The 23,131-nt window shown below is 38.1% G+C and overlaps 1 protein-coding gene across 5 annotated transcripts in view; it reads left to right on the forward strand.

The window, feature by feature from the left end:
• LOC128689091 (E3 ubiquitin-protein ligase TRIM9) overlaps positions 1-21,629 on the forward strand; it is a 356,345-nt gene extending 334,716 nt beyond the window's left edge. For 3 of the 5 annotated variants that reach the window (XM_070085428.1, XM_070085446.1, XM_070085457.1), the window contains 10 exons: positions 2,459-2,554; positions 3,091-3,207; positions 4,155-4,271; positions 5,415-5,571; positions 6,116-6,151; positions 13,188-13,327; positions 13,820-13,958; positions 16,011-16,229; positions 17,272-17,444; positions 19,873-21,629. In XM_070085428.1, the coding sequence (XP_069941529.1) occupies positions 2,459-2,554; positions 3,091-3,207; positions 4,155-4,271; positions 5,415-5,571; positions 6,116-6,151; positions 13,188-13,327; positions 13,820-13,958; positions 16,011-16,229; positions 17,272-17,444; positions 19,873-20,010 (1,332 nt within the window). In that variant the 3' untranslated portion in view covers positions 20,011-21,629. The remainder of the gene's footprint in view (positions 1-2,458; positions 2,555-3,090; positions 3,208-4,154; positions 4,272-5,414; positions 5,572-6,115; positions 6,152-13,187; positions 13,328-13,819; positions 13,959-16,010; positions 16,230-17,271; positions 17,445-19,872) is intronic. The other 2 variants (XM_070085436.1, XM_070085455.1) reach the window with 1 other exon arrangement.
• Positions 21,630-23,131: the final 1,502 nt, after the last annotated feature.

Here is a 23,131-nt window from a genome sequence, read left to right on the forward strand (position 1 = left end):
CAGCACTCGCCTTTTATACGAATGAAAAAAACTTTCAATGCAGTATATTCTTAACTACAATTGCGTGTTATTGGATTAGTAAGAGGAAGTTGAGATTTCTCCATTACTTATTTTATAAAAGTTCTCAGTTTGTGACTACTGTGATTTACATAATAGACTTGACACAGTGATCATTGGGAATATTCTCGCATGTCGAGTGTGAAAAATAGTAATGATTCAAATTTTCAGGTTAGCTTGTTTTCAATTTATCTGTTTCTGTTTTTTTTACTGTCGTTTTCTTTGCCTTCATTTCTGTTCTTTTCATTTCCATGCACCTTTATCCTGCTCTTGTTCCCCGTCTCCTACTTTTTTTGTTTCGTAGTTATCTTTTCGTTTTAGAAGTGGGTGGAGTGTGTTGGGCGGGGTTAGAGGAGCATTTGTGCTTGAGGGCGAGGACACACAAGCTGATGGCTTCACTAAGAGGATTCATGGGTGTCTTGCAGCTAGTATTTCTTACCTAACAGGTGAAATACACACTACGCCGTGGTGTGGCCAGGGGATGGATGACCTGACGGTCGGGGTAGAGGTTGCCAAAGGAAGGAACAAGTATTCCTGACCTCCGGATTATTGTTCCCTGGATCATGGTCTCCGTGGCCCGATCTTTGACCTGCCAGGAGAAACTGCTTCATGTTAGTGACCGTTTGATCACTTTTCGGTTCTGATTCATTCTTGTCTGCAACGTTTAACGACCAAAGTTACTGTTGCCGTGCGTCGTTTTAATCGGTTCTCTTCTTTAATGCCCGAACATACCTCCTCAAATACTGGGGATAAATAAGATCCGCCTTCATATACCCAGAGAAAGAACCCTCCACCTGTAAACTGATTCTCAGCCTGTGGTATCCGGAAATTATGTTGCAACCGCGTTTACCGTTAGCAAGCCTAGCCAGTTAACTCTGGTTGGTGTTTATGCAATAAACACCAACAATTTCTCTGCTCATTTTGACTGTCACTCATGTTACTATTATTACTATTATTATTACTCTCAAGGGAAGTTCCTTGATGCTGGTACCCTCGAGGGAGGTTGTTTGATTCTGGTACCCTGGAGGGAAGTTCCTTGATTCTGGTACCCTGGAGGGAAGTTCCTTGATTCTGGTACCCTCGAGTAAGGTTCCTTGATTCTGGTACCCTCGAGAGAAGTTCCTTGATTCTGGTACCCTCGAAGGTTCCTTGATTCTGGTACCCTCGAGGGAGGTTCCTTGATTCTGGTACCCTCGAGGGAGGTTGTTTGATTCTGGTACCCTCGAGGGAAGTTCCTTGATTCTGGTACCCTCGAGGGAAGTTCCTTGATTCTGGTACCCTCGAGTAAGGTTCCTTGATTCTGGTACCCTCGAGGGAGGTTCCTTGATTCTGGTACCCCGAGGGAAGTTCCTTGATTCTGGTACCCTCGAGTAAGGTTCCTTGATTCTGGTACACTCGAGGGAAGTTCCTTGATTCTGGTACCCTCGAGGGAGGTTCCTTGATGCTGGTACCCTCGAGTGAGGTTCCTTGATTCTGGTACCCTCGAGTAAGATTCCTTGATTCTGGTACCCTCGAGGGAGGTTCCTTGATGGTGGTACCCTCGAGGGAGGTTCCTTGATGCTGGTACCCTCGAGTGAGGTTCCTTGATTCTTATACCCTAGAGGGAGGGTCCTTGACGCTGGTACCCTCGATTGAAGTTCCTTGTTGCTGGTACCCTCGAGGGAAGTTCCTTGATGGTGGTACCCTCGAGGGAGGTTCCTTAATGGTGGTACCCTCGAGGGGGGTTCCTTGATGGTGGTACCCTCGAGGGAGGTTCCTTGATGCTGGTTCCCTGGTGATGGGATCTTGATCCAAAGAATTGGAGTTGTTCTCCCCTTCCTTGAATCGAACCAGATTACCTTCCATTCCCTAGACTATGATCCCTTTGGGTTTAGCGTTTCCTCTCATAATAATAATAATAATAATATGGTATCAATCTCGATTAATTTAAACTTGATAAAGTATAAATTGATATTATTATTATTATTTATTTTAAATTTTAGTTGACCATTATTATATTCATGTGAGAGCGCTAAACCCTTAGAGGTCATTCTATGCTAGGGGAGGTATATGTTATCAAGCTTGATCCAAGGAAGAGGAAAGTAGCTCCAGTTCCTTGGATCAAGAAGCACTGTAACACCAGTATCAGGAAATTTAATTAAGCGTTTTTTGTTGCAACAAGTACTGTACCAGTCTCAGTTAAGTGATGTATTGGAAAACAGATGCAGTATAATGCAGTTCTTTACTGACGACGTTTCGCCCTTACAGTTTTGCCAATAAATCATGGTATTTTATTGCATCTGTGTCTCTTTTGGCCTTCGTGTTGGTATTTTTATACCAGTTGATGTTTAGATTAATTAAGAATAAATTGTGGTTAGGATACAGTTGATGGTATTAATAAGGTTTATTTCTGCTTGTACAGACAGAGCTGTCACAGGCGCTGCAGCAGCTGTCAGAGAAGGCCAGAGCTGCTACTGAGTTCATCCACACACTCAAGACTCTCTCAGATGAAGTCCATGTGAGTTACTTACCTTGTGTGTGTATATATATATATATATATATATATATATATATATATATATATATATATATATATATATATATATATATATATATATATATATATATATATATATATATATATGTCTACATGAGTACATTCTGTATTCTATAAAATGTAAGATAACATTGTTAATGTTGATGTACAGACATTGTATAAGGTTGATGTATGGAGACACATGTGCAGTGCTTAGGTGTCTTTATCGATGAAACGTTTCGCCTGCACAGCAGGCTTCTTCAAATACAGGCGAATATAACACTGGAGATGGTAAAAGTAGATTTGAGGTGATCAGTCCCTCAGCCTAGATAGACTGTTAGCTCCTCAAGCTAACAAAATCAAGTAACAAAAAGCATTACCAGCAAATAATAATTATTTCATTTCTACAGTGTTCCACATATTTACATGAAAAGTTAAAACTTAGATTATTTCTTACAGTATAAAACATTAGTGAAATGTCTGATAGATATGATAACTGAATGAGAGATTTTTGTCAGGGCAACTGTCGAGAAGTGGAGGGTGTGATAGTTGCCCAGGTTGATGCCCTGGTGGAGGCACTACAAGCTCGCCGAACAGACCTCATTAACTGGGTCAGAAGACAACGTGATACCAAGGTCAGTAATGGAGCCTCACTCAACCTTTAACTCAAATATTGCAACCTGGTGAAAGTACACACTTTATACTCAGCTTGTTTCAAGCAAATACTTTAGTGTTTCATGGAGGATTTTTGTGTTATTATTCCACATATTGCAGGTATCTTGTGTGTTGTGCTGAGGCACATATTAAAGCCTGGCCTTAGGTACAATCTGGGATCCGATCCACAACAATCTGTTAACATCGAGGTACCTACTTAATGCAAGGTGAACAGGGGTAGCAGGTTTAAGGAAACATGCCCAACATTTCTACTTAAACTGGGATCGAACCCCAGTCCCTCAATTGTGAGCCAAGGGTTCTGCCACATGAGCCACGAGCCACCTTATAAAGATGTCTTGAACACTTAATAAAACATGAAAGTATATGTAATAAAGCCACAATTCAGAAAGACTTGCCCATTATCATTGTGCTCTATCACAATGTTTCTTCCAACTTAACCAACATGGCACTGGATCACCTTAATGCAGTGGTGAGTTTTGAGAGATGTGTGCCTAAAGGGTAGGGACCTTTTCTCTGTGCATCTCTGGCATAAATAGTGGGATATTTACCCTTTTGTCTAACATTGCTGCTACATACAGCTGATGAAATGGAATGAATTACAGATTGTGGAATGTGAAAGTAGTCTTTCAGTAGTTTTACTTGTTTGAAATTATGATTTATGTAATATGAGAGTGAATTGGTCATGACAATAACATGCTGATAATGATAGTGTAAATTTAATAATGTTAGAATCGGAATTTGTTTAAAGTGTTGAATGTCCAAATGGTTCTAGCGCTTTGTATACAAACTTACATAAAGAATTCTTCCAGCAGATACTTGTCACTTGTGGTTTCACTATCACATTAAGCTATGTTTATTCTAAAAGCTAGTTATCTTTATAACTGTATGTTGGTATCTGTTTTATCAGGTTCATGCACTGAGAGAACAAGTACAAGACTACACCCATACATTACAGTCCACTACAGCCACCATCCACTTCTGTATTGAGGCCCTTAAGGAGTCTGATCCAGCATCCTTCATGGAGGTAAGTGCATTCATATTGCTCAAACATTATTTGCTTCTATTGTAATATTGTAGTGAAGTATTCTTCAAGGATGTTCTTGTCATGTAGCACATACGTTGAGGAGTAGTGCATAAGTTTGACCAACACAAGTGACCTAACCAGTGTACTTAACCAGTTCATCTGCATACAGTCTCAATGTACTTATGATTTTAATGAATTATCCAGGCTATACAGTACTAACTTAAATTTTGTTCTAGGTCTAAGTACAAGCAATAAGTAAGATCAAACTCAAAATGTAATTGCTGTATGACTCTAAAGAAATAATTGGCTTTAATTTTAATTAATTTTTTTAGTGTGCCACAGACAATAATGGAAAAAATACTGTGCAAAGTAAACTTTTATTAGGGCAGTGTTTTACTGATAAAATTCTTATAAAGGTGACACATGGTATATAAATAATAATAATAATAATAATAATAATAATAATAATAATAGTACAACTACTTAATAATAATAAATAATATAATTTGGGATTTTATCCTTGATCACTTGTTCTTTCGAGAAATTTACAAGCACTTGTTTGTTGAGGAGTATGTATCTCAGGGTGTGTTCAGATATTTTATTTTAATTACAATTTTATGGATTAAAGTACAGTATTCTTAACTAATGGTGTAAATGTTATTTGCAGCCTTAATAACAAGTGTAGTCAATAAGCTTTAAACCTAAATCAAATGTGAGAACGAGTGTGGGGGTGTTACATAGTCTGAGCCCATTTAATGCTTTGTTTACACAAGTTATTATATCAACAATTTTGTGAAATGCAGCTTATATTTGTATTTTGAGTGAACGTGCTAGATAGGTGTAAGTGGAGGATAGTACTTTTTATAATTAGACACACTGTTGGAGTGCGAGCAAGGTAACATTTATGGAGGGATTGAGGTAATCGGTTAGTTGGACTGGAGTCCTGGAGGTGAGAGGTACTCTGAATTAGAGGTGAGGATGTTACAGCTCGGAAGGTTATCTGTTGATGTCAGCACACTTTTGGCAAGGCAGTGATTGAATGAATGACAGGGAATGCATTTTTCCATTTACGGGTTACCCTAGCTTGGTGGGAGATGGCCGTTGTGTTAAAAAATAATAATAATAATATTTTGTGTTTATTAGGCCCAAGAAGTTTTGGAGGAGCGTGTGTGTACTATGACAAGGGATTGGGAACAAACCATGGTGCCTGAACCTCGCATCCCTCCTGTCTTCAACCTCACGTTAGATGACAAGACACTCCTTACAGCTATCCAGCAACTCACGTTCATACAACTCAAACGTAAGTGTATATATGCATTTTGACCAGGTACTGTAATATTCATGGGAAAGCACTAAACCCATAAGGGGTCATACAGTGCCTGAGGCATGGAAATTAATTTGATCCAAGGAAGGGGAGTGTAGCTTCAATTCCTTGGACCAAGAGCTTTGAATCAGCATGAAGGCATCCCCTTTGAATGGTCTTTGTACGCAAATAGGGGATTTATGATAAGTACTGTATGCTGAAATTTAAACTGTACAATATCAGAATCAAAAGTACAATGAATTCAATTTCTTGTCTAGTCTTAAATGTTGAATTCAGAATGATATATAATGTGATGTCTAAGTGTTAGTGTTTCACTAAAAGAAATAAGTGGTAGAAGCATGAACTAAACTTACTGTATTGTAGTTCAGTAATAAATGTCTTTAAAGTTCCACTCACTTCTCACTTATTGGGTTCTATTAATAATTTATTTTTATAATTGTTCACAACCCTTGTTTACATATATCTGCAATTAAAGTGAGAGAGCTGAGGTTAAAATGGTTTTCCTTCCATGCTACCCTAGGCCCAGTTGTTACACAGCCAAAGACAGATGGCTCAGGTGGGAAATACATAACTTTCTTGTTCTGCTTCACAGTGTGTGGTGTTGAACTCTTGTGGCATTTCTCCTAGCTTGAGTGTACCAAGGACCATTATCATTAAAAACTTGACATTGTTAATTAGCATTTCTCTTGTGTAAATTTGTTTAATAGTTGATGAGAGCAAGTGGCATGTATTTGCTATCTGTACATATATATCTTCTGCTTCATAGATGAGAGATAATTTTGCTGCATAGATGAAAAAAAAATTATTTTAAACTCTAGTGCATTATATTTAATAATTATTGGTTTAGTCAGGCAAGGAGAAATTCACCATACTATAATTAGAATGCTTTTTACCTGGATTTGTCATACATATATGCAAAATTAATTTTATAGTTAATTAAATAATTATAGTTGTGTGTTTATAGTCTTGTAGGTAGTAGGTTGGTAGACAGCAACCGCCCAGGGAGGTACTACCGTCCTGCCAAGTGAGTGTAAAACGAAAGCCTGTAATTGTTTTACATGATGGTAGGATTGCTGGTGTCCTTTTTTCTGTCTCATGAACATGCAAGATTTCAGGTACGTCTTGCTACTTCTACTTACACTTAGGTCACACTACACATACATGTACAAGCACATATATACACACCCCTCTGGGTTTTCTTCTATTTTCTTTCTAGTTCTTATTCTTGTTTATTTCCTCTTATCTCCATGGGGAAGTGGAACAGAATTCTTCCTCCGTAAGCCATGCGTGTTGTAAGAGGCAACTAAAATGCCGGGAGCAAGGGGCTAGTAACCTCTTCTCCTGTATATATTACTAAATGTAAAAGGAGAAACTTTCGTTTTTCCTTTTGGGCCACCCCGCCTCGGTGGGATACGGCCGGTGTGTTGAAAGAAAGAAAGAAAGTTTATAGTCTATGCTAGCTCCCTACACCATGGAGCTACGAAACATAAAAGTGTCAGAAATTTCCTGTTTTAGCAAGTTATGATTGTAATACATCCTAGCATCCTTTTGCATTCCACCACCCCTTTTCTACATAAGCCTTTCTTCATAAACCTTGAATAGTTGTAGTTGAGTGGGCTGTGTAAGGACTAAGGACTGGCTGTACATTCAAGGTGGGCTGTTGTTTTTCTGCCTTACCTTTTGTGACATTGTCTTGCACATATTGTATACTGTATATTGTATACTGTAGTAGGTTGGTAAACAGCAACCGCCCAGGGAGGTACTAACATTCTTCCAAGTGAGTGTAAAACGAAAGCCTGTAATTGTTTTACATGATGGTAGGTTTGCTGGTGTCCTTTCTTCTGTCTCATAAACATGCAAGATTTCAGGTATGTCTTGCTACTTCTACTTACACTTAGGTCACACTATGCATACATATACAAGCATGTATATACACACCCCTCTGGGTTTTCTGTTATTTTCTTTCTAGTTCTTGTTCTTGTTTATTTCCTCTTATCTCCATGGGGAAGTGCAACAGAATTCTTCCTCCGTAAGCCATGCGTGTTGTAAGAGACGACTAAAATGCTGGGGGCAAGGGGCTAGTAACCCCTTCTCTTGTATAAATTACTAAATTTAAAAAGAGAAACTTTACTTTTTCTTTTTGGGCCTCCCTGCCTTGGTGGGATACGGCCAGTTTGTTGAAAAAAAAAATATACAGCACAGTTGATTTTATTCAAGATTTTAACTGATAGGCCACTTGTTTATTTTACCTATAAGCCTACTAGGGATATCACAGTAGAAGTGGGTTGCAGTTATTGCACTTTACCTTGTACTGAACCCAGTGTAGTAATTATGCCTCGCTTAGATTTCTGTAGCTTTCTCTGCAGTTGGCACAGAAGCAAAACTATCATTTATTAAATAACTGTGTTTGTGTCTACAACAACCAGCTGTCTGTGTTTACAGTATTTCCAGTGAATTAAGAAATGATGTATCACTGACGTATGTCTGACAGTATGTACAGGAGGCCCTTATTCACTTTACAGCATTTTGCTAATGCAGCGATTTTCATTATACTGTACATGTACTCATTCTTCATTTATTCAGTCTTCTTACAGTATTCACCACTCGCTATAAGCTAAGGACAAAATTATTGTATATTAAGTAATGTGTGTACATTACAATACATACCACACTTGATTTCTTACAATAAATACTACTTGTCTCACCCTAGATTAAGACTATAAATATTTTAAGGTAAGTAATGAGTGCACTATGTGTGTATTGTACCTTTTTATTGTTTTTTGATGCCTGGTTCTATTGCTAACTTAATATATGTTAGTGTAAACTTGTTATCTAGTGTTTGTATGCATTTATAAGTGGAAAAAAAGGGTGTTCCACTTTACGGCGATTTCCGCTTTACGGCGGTAGCCTGGAACCTAACCCGCCGTATAAGTGGGGCCTTCCTGTACTTTATATGTATTTTTTAAGTCTAGCTCTATTGCTCACTTAATATATGATATTGTAAACATGTTATCAGGATTTTAACCCTTTCAGGGTCGCCAGGCCCTCTCCGAGACTTGTTCTCAGGGTTGCCCAAATTAAAAAAAAAAATTATTTTTTTCTTGTGAAAAGATAGAGAATCTTTACCCGATCATAATGACACCAAAAGTATGAAATTTGATGGAAAACTTACGGAATTATGCTCTCGCGAAATCAGCAGTCTCGACAATGTTTACGCATCAGCGATTTTGCCCACTTTGAGCCCTATTTTCGGCCAATGTACTAGTCGACAAAAATCATAACTATTTCACTAGAACCTCATTTTTTCTATCGAATGAGTACAAGAAACCACCCATTTACCAATTTCAACTATCCAATACAGTAGTCAGAATTTAGCAATTCTGCCAATTTCACACAAATTTCAAAAGATGCTTATTTCCAAATAGGGTCCAGAATAAACAAGAAAGACATTCATGGCACTAAAATAGCATTTCCTCTGTTCACTAGTCACGTCCCCATGCCCCTCTTACATTCTTTTGCTTTCCACTTTGAATTTTTATTCTCACAAAAAATAGAAGATTTACTGTTATGCAGAGTACTGCATTAGTGTAGAAATGGTATAAATAATATTGGCGCACTTGTGAAAGAACTTTGGTAAAAATCGAACATTTCTGCTACTTTGAGCTCAATTTCAAGGTACTTTTCATTGTAAAACCAGTCAAAATCATCTCAATTTCTGTAATATGTCTTCCATTCTATAAAATGAGACCAGGAAAACTAGAATACAACAATAAATACCATACGAAAATACAGTGCAAAGTCGCTGTTTTAATCCAAAAACAAAGGTTTTTTTTTTCTCATTACGCACTGTGTGCTGCAGGATTCTTTTATACTGGGCACACTGACCACATAGACCCATTCTTTCATATGTAGGCCTACCAGCTTTCTCTCGCTAGATTTGAGGGCGCTAGAATTTAGGCGTTCTAGTACGTCAAAAACCCTGGTGCGTAAGCCGTACTAGTACGTCCTGGAGTTTACCTGGAGAGAGTTCCGGGGGTCAACGCCCCTGCGGCCCGGTCTGTGACCAGGCCGCCTGGTGGATCAGAGCCTGATCAACCAGGCTGTTACTGCTGGCTGCATGCAATCCAATGTACGAGCCACAGCCCGGCTGGTCAGGTACCGACTTTAGGTGCTTGTCCAGTACCTGCTTGAAGACAGCCAGGGGTCTATTGGTAATCCCCCTTATGTATGCTGGGAGGCAGTTGAACAGTCTCGGGGCCCCTGACACTTATTGTATTGCCTCTTAACGTGCTGGTGACACCCCTGGTTTTCATTGGGGGGATGTTGCATTGTCTGCCGAGTCTTTTGCTTTCGTTGTGAGTGATTTTCGTGTACAAGTTCAGTACTAGTCCCTCAGTCCAAAACCCTGGAAGGGTTAATGTGCATTTTTTTTTTTTTTTTTATTCGCCGGTATTCTCCGTGAAAAAGACTGTGTTTCACTTTACAGCAGTAGCCTGGAACCTAACCTGCTGTATAAGTGGGGCCCTTCTCAAGGACCTATTCCTAAATCTACACACTACCATAACACCATACTGTACTGGAGTGAGATATTGGAGAAAATGTAAAATAGACCCAGCTCCTAGCAGATATTAGAAACATTGGCAGAATAAGTGTAAAAGTTGTCAAGAGGAAATTGAATCTCTACCTCCATCAAGTGCCAGATCAGCCAGGCTGTGTGTGTGTGGGGGGGGGGTGGGGGGTTGGCCAGCAGGCATCCAACATCAACAGCCTGGTTGAATAGGCAGTCAACACAAATGCCTGGCCCCAGGCATAGCTGTGTGGGTCACGCAGCTTTGGAAACTGGTCACAGTTATGTCACCTGAATGCTGCCACACTACTTGACTTTCTTGGGTCACCCTGATTTAATAACTGTCAGGGGTTAATAGCCCTTTGAGGTTAATGATTCTAATACTGTCTTCATTCTGGAGTGTTTTGATATTTGTTTGCAGGCTCAGTACTCCTCTACCAGTCTGAGACTCACCAAATAGATAGTGTCCATAAATGTTGATTGCAGGCTGTTGTAATTCCTAGATGAGTCTTCATGTACCATGGTATTATAATAATAATAACCTTGGCTTGGTAAATTATTGTAGTCCAGATAATGGGGCAACTTTGCTCCTCTGAGTCTACATGACCTGACGTTTTCTCCACTAACTATTTGATCAAATAGTATCCATTGACTTACTTTTTACTTAATAATACAGTACAGTATCTGGTATTAAATATATACGTAATTATTGTCAGTTTTGCTGTAAATTTTTACACAAAATATTTTTTTCTTAGGAGACGACCTTAATTCCTCGTTTGTTTACTTGTTGGTTGTTAATTTATTCATCATGGAAAAATCACCTGATGTGGGTTTATTCTGAAAACAACTTGACTGATTTTTTTTTATTAACACATCAGCTGTTTCCCACCAAGGCAGGGTGATCCAAAAAAAAAGAAGAAACTTTCATCATCATTCACTCCGTCACTGTCTTGCCAGAAGCATGTCTACACTACTTAAAAAACTGCAGGCATATCAACACCTCACCTTCAGAATGCAGGGACTGTACTTTCCACCTCCAGGACTGAAGTCCGGCTGCATGGACTGATATCAGTGGCAGTTACGAACCATTTCAGTAACAACAATCAGTTGTGCGGTGCTGGACGTCATCCGAGTGTTGTTGCTAAGCATTACGTATTACTATTAGGAAGCATTTGTTATTTAAAGTCATATAGCAGAAGAGTGTATGAGCCCTGTTGTAATCAGCTGCAACTTTGGTACTGGTTTTTAAACATGAAACTTGCTAATAGACCGGAGTGTATTCATACACATTTGCCTCCCATTCTCCAGGTGTTGTATGACCCCTGCAGGTTTAGTGCTTTCCCTTAAATATAATAATAATAATTTTCCATAACACAGTTAATCTTGACAGTTCTTGTAATACCAGTAAGTCTACTAAAATAGGTTAAACACACTGTGTGGTACCTGCAGATGATTGCTCTGTCTTGCAAATTGCTACATAATAGATTACAGTATTTAGTTTAAGGTGTGTGTGTGTGTGTGTGTGTGTACGTGTATGTGTGTACGTGTATGTGTACGTGTACGTGTGTGTGTATGTGTACTCACCTAGTTGAGGTTGCAGGAGTCGAGTCCGAGCTCCTGGCCCCACCTCTTCACTGGTCGCTACTAGGTCACTCTCCCTGAACCGTGAGCTTTATCATACCTGTGTGTGTGTGTGTGTGTGTGTGTGTGTGTGTGTGTGTGTGTGTGTGTGTGTGTGTGTGTGTGTGTACACGTGTACTCGCCTAATTGTGGTTGCAGGGGTCGAGACTTGGTTCCTGGCCCCACCTCTTCACTGACTGCTACTGGGTCCTCCCTCTCCCTGCTCCACGAGCTTTATCATACCTCTTCTTAAAACTATGTATAGTTCCTGCCTCCACTACATCGCTGTACTTGCCTAGTTGTACTCGCCTAGTTGAGGTTGCAGGGGTCGAGTCCAAGCTCCTGGCCCCGCCTCTTTACTGGTCGCTACTAGGTCACTCTCCCTGAACCGTGAGCTTTATCATACCTCTGCTTAAAGCTATGTATGGATTCTGCCTCCACTACATCGCTTCCCAAACTATTCCACTTCCTGACTACTCTGTGCCTGAAGAAATACTTCCTAACATCCCTGTGATTCATCTGTCTTCAACTTCCAACTGTGTCCCCTTGTTGCTGTGCCCCATCTCTGGAACATCCTGTCTTTGTCCACCTTGTCAATTCCTCTCAGTATTTTGTATGTCGTTATCATGTCCCCCCTATCTCTCGTGTCCTCCAGTGTCGTCAGGTTGATTTCCCTTAACCTCTCCTCGTAGGACATACCTCTTAGCTCTGGGACTAGTCTTGTTGCAAACCTTTGCACTTTCTCTAGTTTCTTCACGTGCTTGGCTAGGTGTGGGTTCCAAACTGGTGCCGCATACTCCAATATGGGCCTAACGAAGACGGTGTACAGGGTCCTGAACGATTCCTTAATAAGATGTCGGAATGCTGTTCTCTGTGTGTGTGTGTGTGTGTGTGTGTGTGTGTGTGTGTGTGTGTGTGTTGGGGGGGGGGGAGTTACAAGTTGCTTATTGAAACAAAGCAAAGGTAAGGTTATGAAAATATCCAAATTGCTTTCCATGTACAAAGATAACTTAAAGTGAGAGTGTGTGTGTGTTACTTATCTTCTTGATGTGACTGATTATAGGTAGCACAGTACTATACAATGCTGTCTCTCACTATAGCACTAGTACTCTTTTTACATACTGTATTGGTATATAATTTATTAAATGATATTTTAAGATTATCAGAATTATTATTATTATTATTATTTACACTGAGTGCTAAACCCCATGTAAAATTTAGCACAATATAAACAGAATACCTGTCATTATTCATTCATTAGTAATAACAAAAATATATTTAGATAAAAAATGAAGCCATAACAAATATATGAAGGTTAGTTGAGGACAGAGTTTTTTGCATCTAAACATATAATTATTATTAATAAACACCTTGCATGTTTTTTCAACAGTTTTGTTTTTTGCAGCTCCTGGCACCCCGTCCATGATACCTTTAGAATGTAGTGCAGAAAACAACAGTGTAACAATTGCCTGGGCTCCTCACCCTACATCATGTGTCACTGGCTACACACTGGAGATAGACGATGGCTCTAATGGCCCATTTAGGGTAAGCAAATTTTCTTTTAAACTCTTAATGGCTTTGAAGATACAATACTGTTTTTGGCTTTATATATGACTTAATTTTACCCTGTTTTCAAAATTAACCAAATTCTGACTTGTATTTTGCCTTAAGTATAATTATTAAGTAGATTAGACTGTGTATCTGTTGAGTGGTTATCTGTGGCTCACACTATACATTCACTGCCTTGATCTAACATTCAACAGTAGTCACAAACCTTACCACATTGTGTAACTTATGCAGATGGAGACATTTTTTTAATCATTGGAAATATTATGGTACACTGATGAATATTGTATAATGCAAAGTTAGCAATTGTGATGCATTTCAGGTAAGAGTTTATATTACCTGGTATTTGTATCTTGTACATTATTTTTCATTAAAGTTTTACATTTTTTTAATTTTTTCAATGGAATAAAAACATAATTAAAGAATAATATTATGTTCATGCCTAATTTTATTTATTTGTTAATGTTTTAGGAAGTTTACACAGGAGAAGAGACTGTATGCACTATTGATGGCTTACACTTCAACTCCATATACCGCGCCAGAGTACGAGCTTTTAATAATACCGGCAACTCCTCTTTCTGTGAGCCCCTGTGCTTACAGACTGCTGAAGGTATGGCAGATTAATGTATACTGTACTCACATCAAGGCTTGCTGCAGCCCTGTGATATTTAGATTAATACTTTTTTTTAATTCAAAATGTGTTGATTTTACGATACAGTTGCAGCTCAGTTTGTGATTTAGTGTATATGCAATGTTTACCAAAATTCTTAATTTCATATGTGAAAACATTGTATTAGTTAATAATTCTATCACATTAAACATGTCAAGCAAGGCAAGCTGTTTGCTGTGATGAATGAAAATTGGGATTACAGCAGCTGTAAAAGGCAGGAGTCTCCCAAAGAAAGTGTCAAGTGTGCTCAGGGAATGTGAATGCTTTCCCTGTTTTTTCACTATGCTACTGTTACCAGAGGTAACTATAGTTACCATAATTATTACATGGGAATTATATAAAAAAAAGATTCTTCAGAAGGTCAAAAAGTTAAGAAAAAAACAAAAGTGCATTTGGTAGAATAGGTGATAACTAGTTTCATATGATCACTTGATTATTGAGAAATATTACTATAAATATTTGGTGAAGGTTTTCTTCTCTTTTAATGTAATACGTGCATATGGCTGACTTGTGTAATGACAAAGTCACATTATAGTGGCTGGAACAATTCATAACTACCAATAACTCAAAAATTGGAGATTAAAACTGGACAATATTTCAGTCCATATTGGACTGCTGTTAAGTTGCAAATGAGATAGAAAAGGGTAAGAGAAGGAAGCAGTTAAACCTGACCTCGGCTGTCTGCACCTCCCTTGCTCTAACCTAACTTTCAGTTTTCTCTCCTTTTCTCTTTTTGTTCCCAACTTGAAATGATCCAGGACAGACTAAAACTTCTTCCACTTTTCATCTTCAATTTATGAGTTACAGTGGAACCTCAAAAATCGAACATAACACATACTGAACGTTTCGAAAATAGGACCATTTTTTCAGATAAACTGTGTCCCTATTATCGAACACGCCCCTATTTTCGGACCGCCGGGAACGGGACCTGTCTGCCGCCTGCGTCCCCGCGCAGGCGCCGTGAGCAGTCTAGCTTTGTTTATGCTTGAGTGAACACTAACCTGCGCTCTCATTCACACATTTTACAATTATTTCGTTGTGTTTAGTGCTTGTGGGACTGTGAAATAAGCTGCCATGGGCCCAAAGAAACTTGCTAGCGGTACCCCTGTGGTAAAGAAAGTGAGAAACACCATAGATGTGAAGAAGGAAATAATACAGAAGTATGAGAGTGGTGTGAGACTTGTTGAGCTTGCCAGGATGTATGGGAAAAACAAGTCGACCATCAGTTCTATCCTGTCAAAGAAAGAACAAATCAAGGAAGCTGATGTTGCGAAAGGTGTTAATATAGGGAGTGGATGAGGTACCTTCTTCAAAGATTAAGGAGATTTGTGCCAAGTGGAATGATGTCCAAATGTTTGTGCAGAAGTACCACCCTGAGCAAGCTGAAACAAGCTATCTTTGCAACAAGTTCAGTGACAGAACCATGTCCCATTTTAGGGAAATGTTAAAGAGGCACCAGAAACAGAGGACTGTGGACAGTTATTTTGTGAGACAGGGGTCCAGTGACTCTCAAGCTGGTCCTAGTGGCATTAAAAGACAGAGAAGGAAAGTAACCCAAGAGAGGGCTTTACCTGAAGTCTTCATGGAGGGGGATTCTCCTTCCAAACACTAACCCCAACTCCCTCTCTCCTCCTCCCTATCTTCCAGATGCCATCACCAATCTTCAATAAAGGTAAGTAAAAATGTTATTTTATATGTATTACTATACATAATTAAAAACTATAGTATTTGTTATATGTAAAACTGTAATTAATCTCTATAAAATGTATTTTTTGTGTGAATATTTTTGGGTTTCGGGAACGGATTAATTGTATTTCCATTGTTTCTTATGGGAAATATTGCTTCGAATTTCAGACTTTTCGAATTTAGAACTAGCTCCTGGAACAGATTAAGTTCGATTTTTGAGGTTCCACTGTAGTTATGAATAAAGTACATGTATTCTGTATAGTATAACAATGAGCATTTTTTTTTATAATATATTTAATTTTTCAGTTGCATGGTTCACCTTAGAGTCCAATCACCTAGATCATACGATATCTGAGAATGGCTTCACTATCAGCTGTGACTCTTATGAGCACCGTGTGGCTCTGGGAAGTGTTGGCTTCTCAAGGGGAATACACTACTGGGAATTCAACATAGAAAAATATGATGGAAATGCAGACATTGCCTTTGGACTTTCAAGAATTGATATATGCAAGGAAATGATTCTTGGTAAATACTGTATTTGAGCTCTAATTTTAATGATTTGATGTACTGTTGGAGTGTGAGCAAGGTAATATTTATGAGGGATTCAAGGAAACCAATTAGCTGTCCTTTGAGTCTGGTGGGAGGTACAGTGCCTGCACTCTGAAGGAAGGGTGAGAATGTAGGTTTGGAGGGTCCTCGGTACTGTAATGTTGGTGTACTTCTGGCAAGATGGTGACTGAATGAGTGACAGTGAAGGTTTTTTTTTCTTTATCGAGTCACCCTGCCTCAGTGAGGAGATGGACAAGGTGTTAAGGAAGAAAAGCTCAAATTGATAGTGGTCAAAAGGTTGAGGAAGTTTTACTTATATATATTAAAGGTATTACAAAAAAAAAAATTCTACCTAAGATACTTGAGCTTTATTTTTTACTATTAGCACATCGGCCATTTCCCATCAAGGTAAGCTTTAATTAATATAAAGGATCTCTGGCTTGAATCTTAACCACAACCTTGTTCATGGAGATGCTTGCCTTTCCCAGTACATTACTGTTTCCATCTTTAGAACACATGTGACTGAACCTGGCCTTAGTATTACCTTTTTCCATTCATTTGAATAGTGTTATGATTACCATTATTTCTTGTATTTTTAAAATTCTTATCCACCCTATCAATTTTCTAGCCTTAATAGCATTAGTTTTATTGAGGGTCATCTAACATTATACCAGTCTTTTACACGTTTCTTTCAATGAGATGGTCCTCCTGTGTCTTATATCTAGTGCTCCTTTTGAGGTCATTACAGTACTACCATATCTGAGCAGTTTCAATTTGTCATCATTGAACATCATGTTACTCGTATTCACAAAAATGTACTAAACTTCTGATGCAGTAATATATGATATAATGTACAATAAACCCTTTTAAGTTGTGCAATCATAGCTTGCATTTTCAGTATTCTTCAATTTAAATTTACTTTTTCATTTCCATAATTGGCAAATGAGCATAGTGCTACACTTCAGACTATAGGGCCATCAGACAAATATTCTTTTGTCTAATAATTTTTGCTTTGCAGGAAAATGTGGAGGTAGCTGGAGCATGTACATTGACAACGAGCGTTCATGGCTGATGCACAGTGGAGAGCACTTCAACCGCTCAGCAGGGGGTGTCCGGACTGGAGATACTGTAGGATTATTGCTCAATTTACCTGAGAAAACCCTTGGCTTCTATGTTAATGGGGACTTGCAGGTAAGTAGGATTTTCTTTAAAAAAAAGCCCTTAATTTATTTTGAAATAGTATGGATTATTGTTTGCATGGGTAAGTGTCAGAGCTGTCATATACAGTGCCTGGGAAAAGTAGATCTCCAATTCCTTGGAACAAGATAACCACCATCAAGACAGCCTTCTTGAAGGGTGTAATATTGGATAAGACATAAAAATTAAGGAATTCCCTCCGGTTTTCATAGCCCTTTTGATAAGTTAGTGTACTTCTCTTCAAGGGAAGGCCTCTAGATTCAAAGAATTTGAGCTACTCTATTTTTGTGATACCTGATTGCCTCCCACTCCTCAGATGCTGTATTATTGTTATTGTTATTTATGGAAAGTGTTAAACATACACAGATCATACAGCATCTGGAGGGAGGGCAGCAGTAAGGTTCATTCCAAGGAAGTGAAACAAAAGTCCAGTCCCTTGCATCAAGAGCCCACTCACTGCCAGCAAGACACCTTCATGAAAGGATTTCCCATGATTGTATTAATTAGTGTTGGTAATTTTATTTGTAAATTCAAGACTTTCCTTGCTTACACCACTTTAAAAGTCATCCATAAACTTTTTGGGGGCCTATAGATCTTTTTATAGTTTTTTCATTGTAAGTACACTAAAATCAAAATATAAAATTGGTGATTTATTTCATATCTGACAAGCTTGATTGTAGGGCTCTTGATTTGAGGAACTGGAGAAGCTTGTCTCCTTTTTCTTGAATGTAATCTGATTACCTCCCACAATGTTTCTTGTTACTTTATGATTAAGGCAGGAGAAATTGCAGTTTTAGAGAATGTGGAGAACTTTCATTACATGTATAAGTTCTGTCAAGTACTTTAATTACTGCAAACATTTGAAATCCCTTGACCTGTAACCCTTGGAACACAGGTGAGAAATATACATAATTTTACACCATGAAAATCTTAAGAGCTACTGGTCCCAAATCTGCACACAGAAATCACTCCTTGAAAAGCAAAAGGCTCAGCAGACTGTGTAATATACCCTTAATGAAAAATACCCAGAGGAACTGATAGGGCAGACAGGGACAGGCTGTTTGAAAAGTAGGAAACTTGTACTTGGGGGCACAGCTGGAAGTTAGAAGAGTCACAGGGATGGGATATGAGGCAGCATTTCTGCAGTCTCAGGGTGTTCAGGAAGCACACTGACCTCGAAGTGGTGGAGGCAGACTCCATACATAGTTTTAAGAATAGGTACATTAGGGACCACAAGGCTAGGAATGTGTGAATCTGGCAAGTCAACAGGTGGGGCCAGGACTAAGACTCAACCCCTGCAACTACACACAGGTGAGTACTGGTTTGGATTTGTACTAATTAAAATATCCTTGCAGTTTATTGCTAAATTTAATAATTTTTTTGTGCTTTGTATCTGGGAATGATCAGAGGTGTATGGTATTTACAAAGTACTAGAATTTTTTTTTCTAGGCGCTTTTAACGTTTAAATGTTGCCGACGGTAAATAATTCACTATCATTATGACTCGCAATTTACTGTCATTTAACATAAATTATCTGTATTATGGTACTTAACTGTTCACAATAACAGCTAATTAGTATTGATATTATTATAATAAAAAAGAAGCAGTAAATCACAAGGGCTGTAGTAGTATTGATTATAAGTTTTCAGTTTTAACAATTTACTACGATGACAGCAACATTTTTTTTTTTTGCTTAAAGTACTGGATAAACACAGTTCTAGGACTAAATCTTACAACTGAGCTCACCAAGTATTGTTACATTATTATTATTACAATCAAAATTAGGTGCTAAACCCACAAGTCATATTATTATTATAATCAAAAAGAAGCGCTAAGCCACAAGGACTATACAGCCCCACAAGTCATAGAGCACTGCTCAAGTATATTATAGGCACACACTGTACTATGATTCTGCCTGTATTAACTGTACCCATAAATCAGAGCAGTTTTTTTCCTTGAGTTACCTTGATGTTGGTGATGGGTTCTTGATACAGGGAATTGGACATGCTCCCCGATTGCCTCCCATTTCCCACTGCATAACCCCCCCCCCCCTCCCCCATAGGTTTAGCTGCTCAAACCCTCTTACCAGGGTAAAAATGACACAGCAAAATATTTCAGCTGTGTAGGCAAATATTATTTTAGTATATTATTATTATTATAATCAAGGGGGAAGCGCTAAACCCGGAGGATTATACAGCGCCTGGGGGGGGATGTGGAAGGCATTCAGGCTTAATTCGGGGAACTGGAGCACAGATCCAATTCCCTAAATCAAGAGCCCCTCACCAACATCAAGGAACCTTCCTTGAGGGGCCATTTTAGTATAACATGTCTTTTTATACATGAAGTAGACACTTGTTAGGTTTAACTTACCCATTAAATCCTATGTAAAAATTAAAAGATAATGTAAATTATCTTCTTTCAGGGATATTTGTCATTGACCGGAGTAAATGGAGTCCTCTATCCAGCAGTTAGTCTGAACCGGAGTGTGATCCTCACTGTGAGAACTGGCTTGAAACCTCCCAAACATTATCTTGGTGTACCTCCAGAGGTTGAGGCATAGAGCAGTTATATTTAGGAGGAGAGCGCAAAGCCCATAAGGGTTATGCAGCGCCTGGGGGAAAGGGAAGCATTCAGGTTTGATCCAAGGACTCTCGGTCTATTCCTTGGACCAAGAGTCCCTCACTGTCTTATATGCACCTTCCTTGAGGGGGGATATAGAGCACATTTAAAAGAATACTGTACAGTCTTTAGTATTTGTTTTGTCTGTTTCATGTACCATATTTAAAAATTATTTTTATAGATTTATAATAATCTTTTTAATACTGTACAGTACATTGATTACAAATTTTTTTAATGTACAATATTTGAATAAAGGAAGTCGATTCAAGCATGATACAGATGTCATATACAGGATTGATAACATTCATGGGTTTGCTAGAAGTTGTCACTGCTCTGTTGATTTAAAGTAGTGGGACTTGAACTTTAGAGAAGGTGGCAATGAAATTATTTTGTAACCATTTCTCCAATCTACAAAGTTTCTTCCTGCTTTCTGGCTTTTGATTGGTTACCCAGGAGCAACAGCAGGAAGCATCTTGCTTCATTCACCTATGTTTTAGTTTTCTACCCATAGCATATTACCAATTCTGAATTAATGTTCAAATTTGTGTAATGGCTACATTCTTTACCATGAACAGTTTTTTCTGGTATTTATAGCAGTACCTTACTGCTGTCAGGAACAATGTGCCTCTGTGTTACACACAAAATGCACAGTTTTCTTCAATATGTATATTCTTCCCAGGTCTTTTCCAATGTGATAGTATAAGTGACCAACTAGTTAATGGTATGAATTGTGGATCTCATTATATAAATATTACATTTCATTGTGACATGTTGCCATAGAGAACACTTATAATCTATGGAAAAATAGCACATCTTTGTATATATTGTACATACTGCAATTTGAAAAATTATTGCCACAAAACTGGCTACAAATGTAAAACTAAATATTAGCTATTTTCTAGTCCGACAAGTTTAAGTTTTCTTCAGGTTATGTCCAAGTATGTTACGTTACATTATGCTTGGCCGATGGAAAAAAAAAATGCTCAATTAGCCAGGCTATAGTGGTCACTCTGGCTAATGAGCTGCAACATAACCTTGCTAATAAGTTTTCAGAAGGTTGACCTCATACTAAATTAAAAGCAAGGAGCACTGAGTAAATATTGAAAAACTAGGTAATATGCATTTAACTAGTCTTAAATAATTCACTACAGGTACCTTACACATGAACCAAACCAGTAATAACCCTCCATTATAACATTGCATTTGCTTACTGTTTTAAACCAAACGAAGCACAGTATGTCAAGAGACGAACTTGCCTTATACTATTTAAAGTGAAATTGATCATATGTTAAAAGTTTTTGTGTGTATATTTGATATAATTTAGGAAATTACAACTGTATTATATTATGCATAACACTTGCTCGCATTAATATAGCATACAACTGCCACTAATTTTAGGAGACAACGGAAGATAGTTGAAAGTGTAGTAATGTATACTGCTACACGAGTCACTGTATCCTGCTTCCATTCTTATAGATGCATTTATTAATTATAATGGCACTTCTCTATGAAAGCATTTTTATATTACCAGCATTGTAAATAAATGGGGAATTAAATTATGGCTTTAGTTTCCTTTCAAGTAAATGATTTTCCTAGTCTGAATAATGCCCATGGTATGTTTGCATGCTGATGAAAGGGAAACTTTTGAAAATAATGGCCATGGAAATGAATGATCATTAATAGTATGCAAACTTTCACAGTAGTACAATAGGGTTACTACATTTAATAAGGGTCTACCACCCCATAGGTCCATTTATGCCACCAAAAAAAAAAAAAAAAAAATGGTATAAGACTACCATGAACAATTGGAAACAGTTGTACAAGAATGGTATAAAATACTGACAAGGTGAAAATTAAGACGTGCAACATCTGGGTATCTATTGTAGGTGTCTACAATAAAGATACCCGGATGTTGCACGTCTTAATTTTCATCTTGTTGGTATTGTATACCATTCTTGTACAACTTGTCAGACACTGCAACATCATGGAATTTTCGTTCAGAGGACATCTACACAACTTTCACAGCTACAACTAACCCATCCCTTTGGGTATGATCTACTTCCACTGGGGAATCCCACCTACCAGTAACTATGCCCTTGTCAAGGGCATAGTACGTAAGCGCCAGCTTTCTTGCCTGTGCTCTAGAATCTTCATGACTATGATGCTCTTCACACCAACTCCAAGGCTGAGGGACTGATTACCTCATCTTTTGTATATAGTTCTAGTCTTCAAATTACGTTCTATTGATAAAGCCACTGAATGGCGAAACATCTACAATAAAGATACCCAGATGTTGCACGTGTCTTAATTTTCATCAATTGGAAACAGCCTGCTGTGCAGGTAAAACTTTTAGCTCTCAAGTGCAGCTCTTTTTCCATCGGCTACAAAATCTACATCCTACGCAGAGCTAATGTTGTTGAAGGTATTCTCCTAGATATATTTTGTAGAATGTGTAGTCTCAGGCTAATATCTCCATACATATAGCATTTTTAGTGATTACTTGTGTTGGAGAGGTGATGGTGGTGAAATATTCACCAAATTATTATTTGGAGAATATTTCCATCTATTTAAGTCTTTACCTGGTCACTGACTGATGACCATCTAGACTTGCAAAGATGCGAACAGTGAAACGTTGTCACGATGAACGTTTGTTCTGCTAAGTGTCGCTTCTTACTACTGTCCACATCACGTTCAGAAGTTGTCACTTTGGAGTTTCCTTCCATAATTTATTAAACATTTTGACCATCACATCAAATATGATTTCTAAGTACTTACCTGAGGCTCTTTTTCCAATAGTTCTTTATTTTCAAAGAGCTCTGCTCTATAAAATATTTACAAATGCAATGCTTATCACTTTTGAAATATAATGGTTTGGATTGCAGAGAGTCCAGCTTCTCAAGATTTAGTAAATTTACTTCCTTCAGCATGCATTTTTGTGCACTGAACCACGTGCTGCAAATCATCTGCCAAGAAAACATTCTGAACTAAGGCATGAACATTTAATTGGAAGAATTAAGCTTTGTAGTTCATGGTTAGGGTTATATAATAATTAATCTGTCTGG

The sequence above is a fragment of the Cherax quadricarinatus genome, chromosome 1 (genome assembly GCF_038502225.1).
Source record: "Cherax quadricarinatus isolate ZL_2023a chromosome 1, ASM3850222v1, whole genome shotgun sequence".
NCBI classification, from domain to species: Eukaryota; Metazoa; Arthropoda; class Malacostraca; order Decapoda; family Parastacidae; genus Cherax; species Cherax quadricarinatus.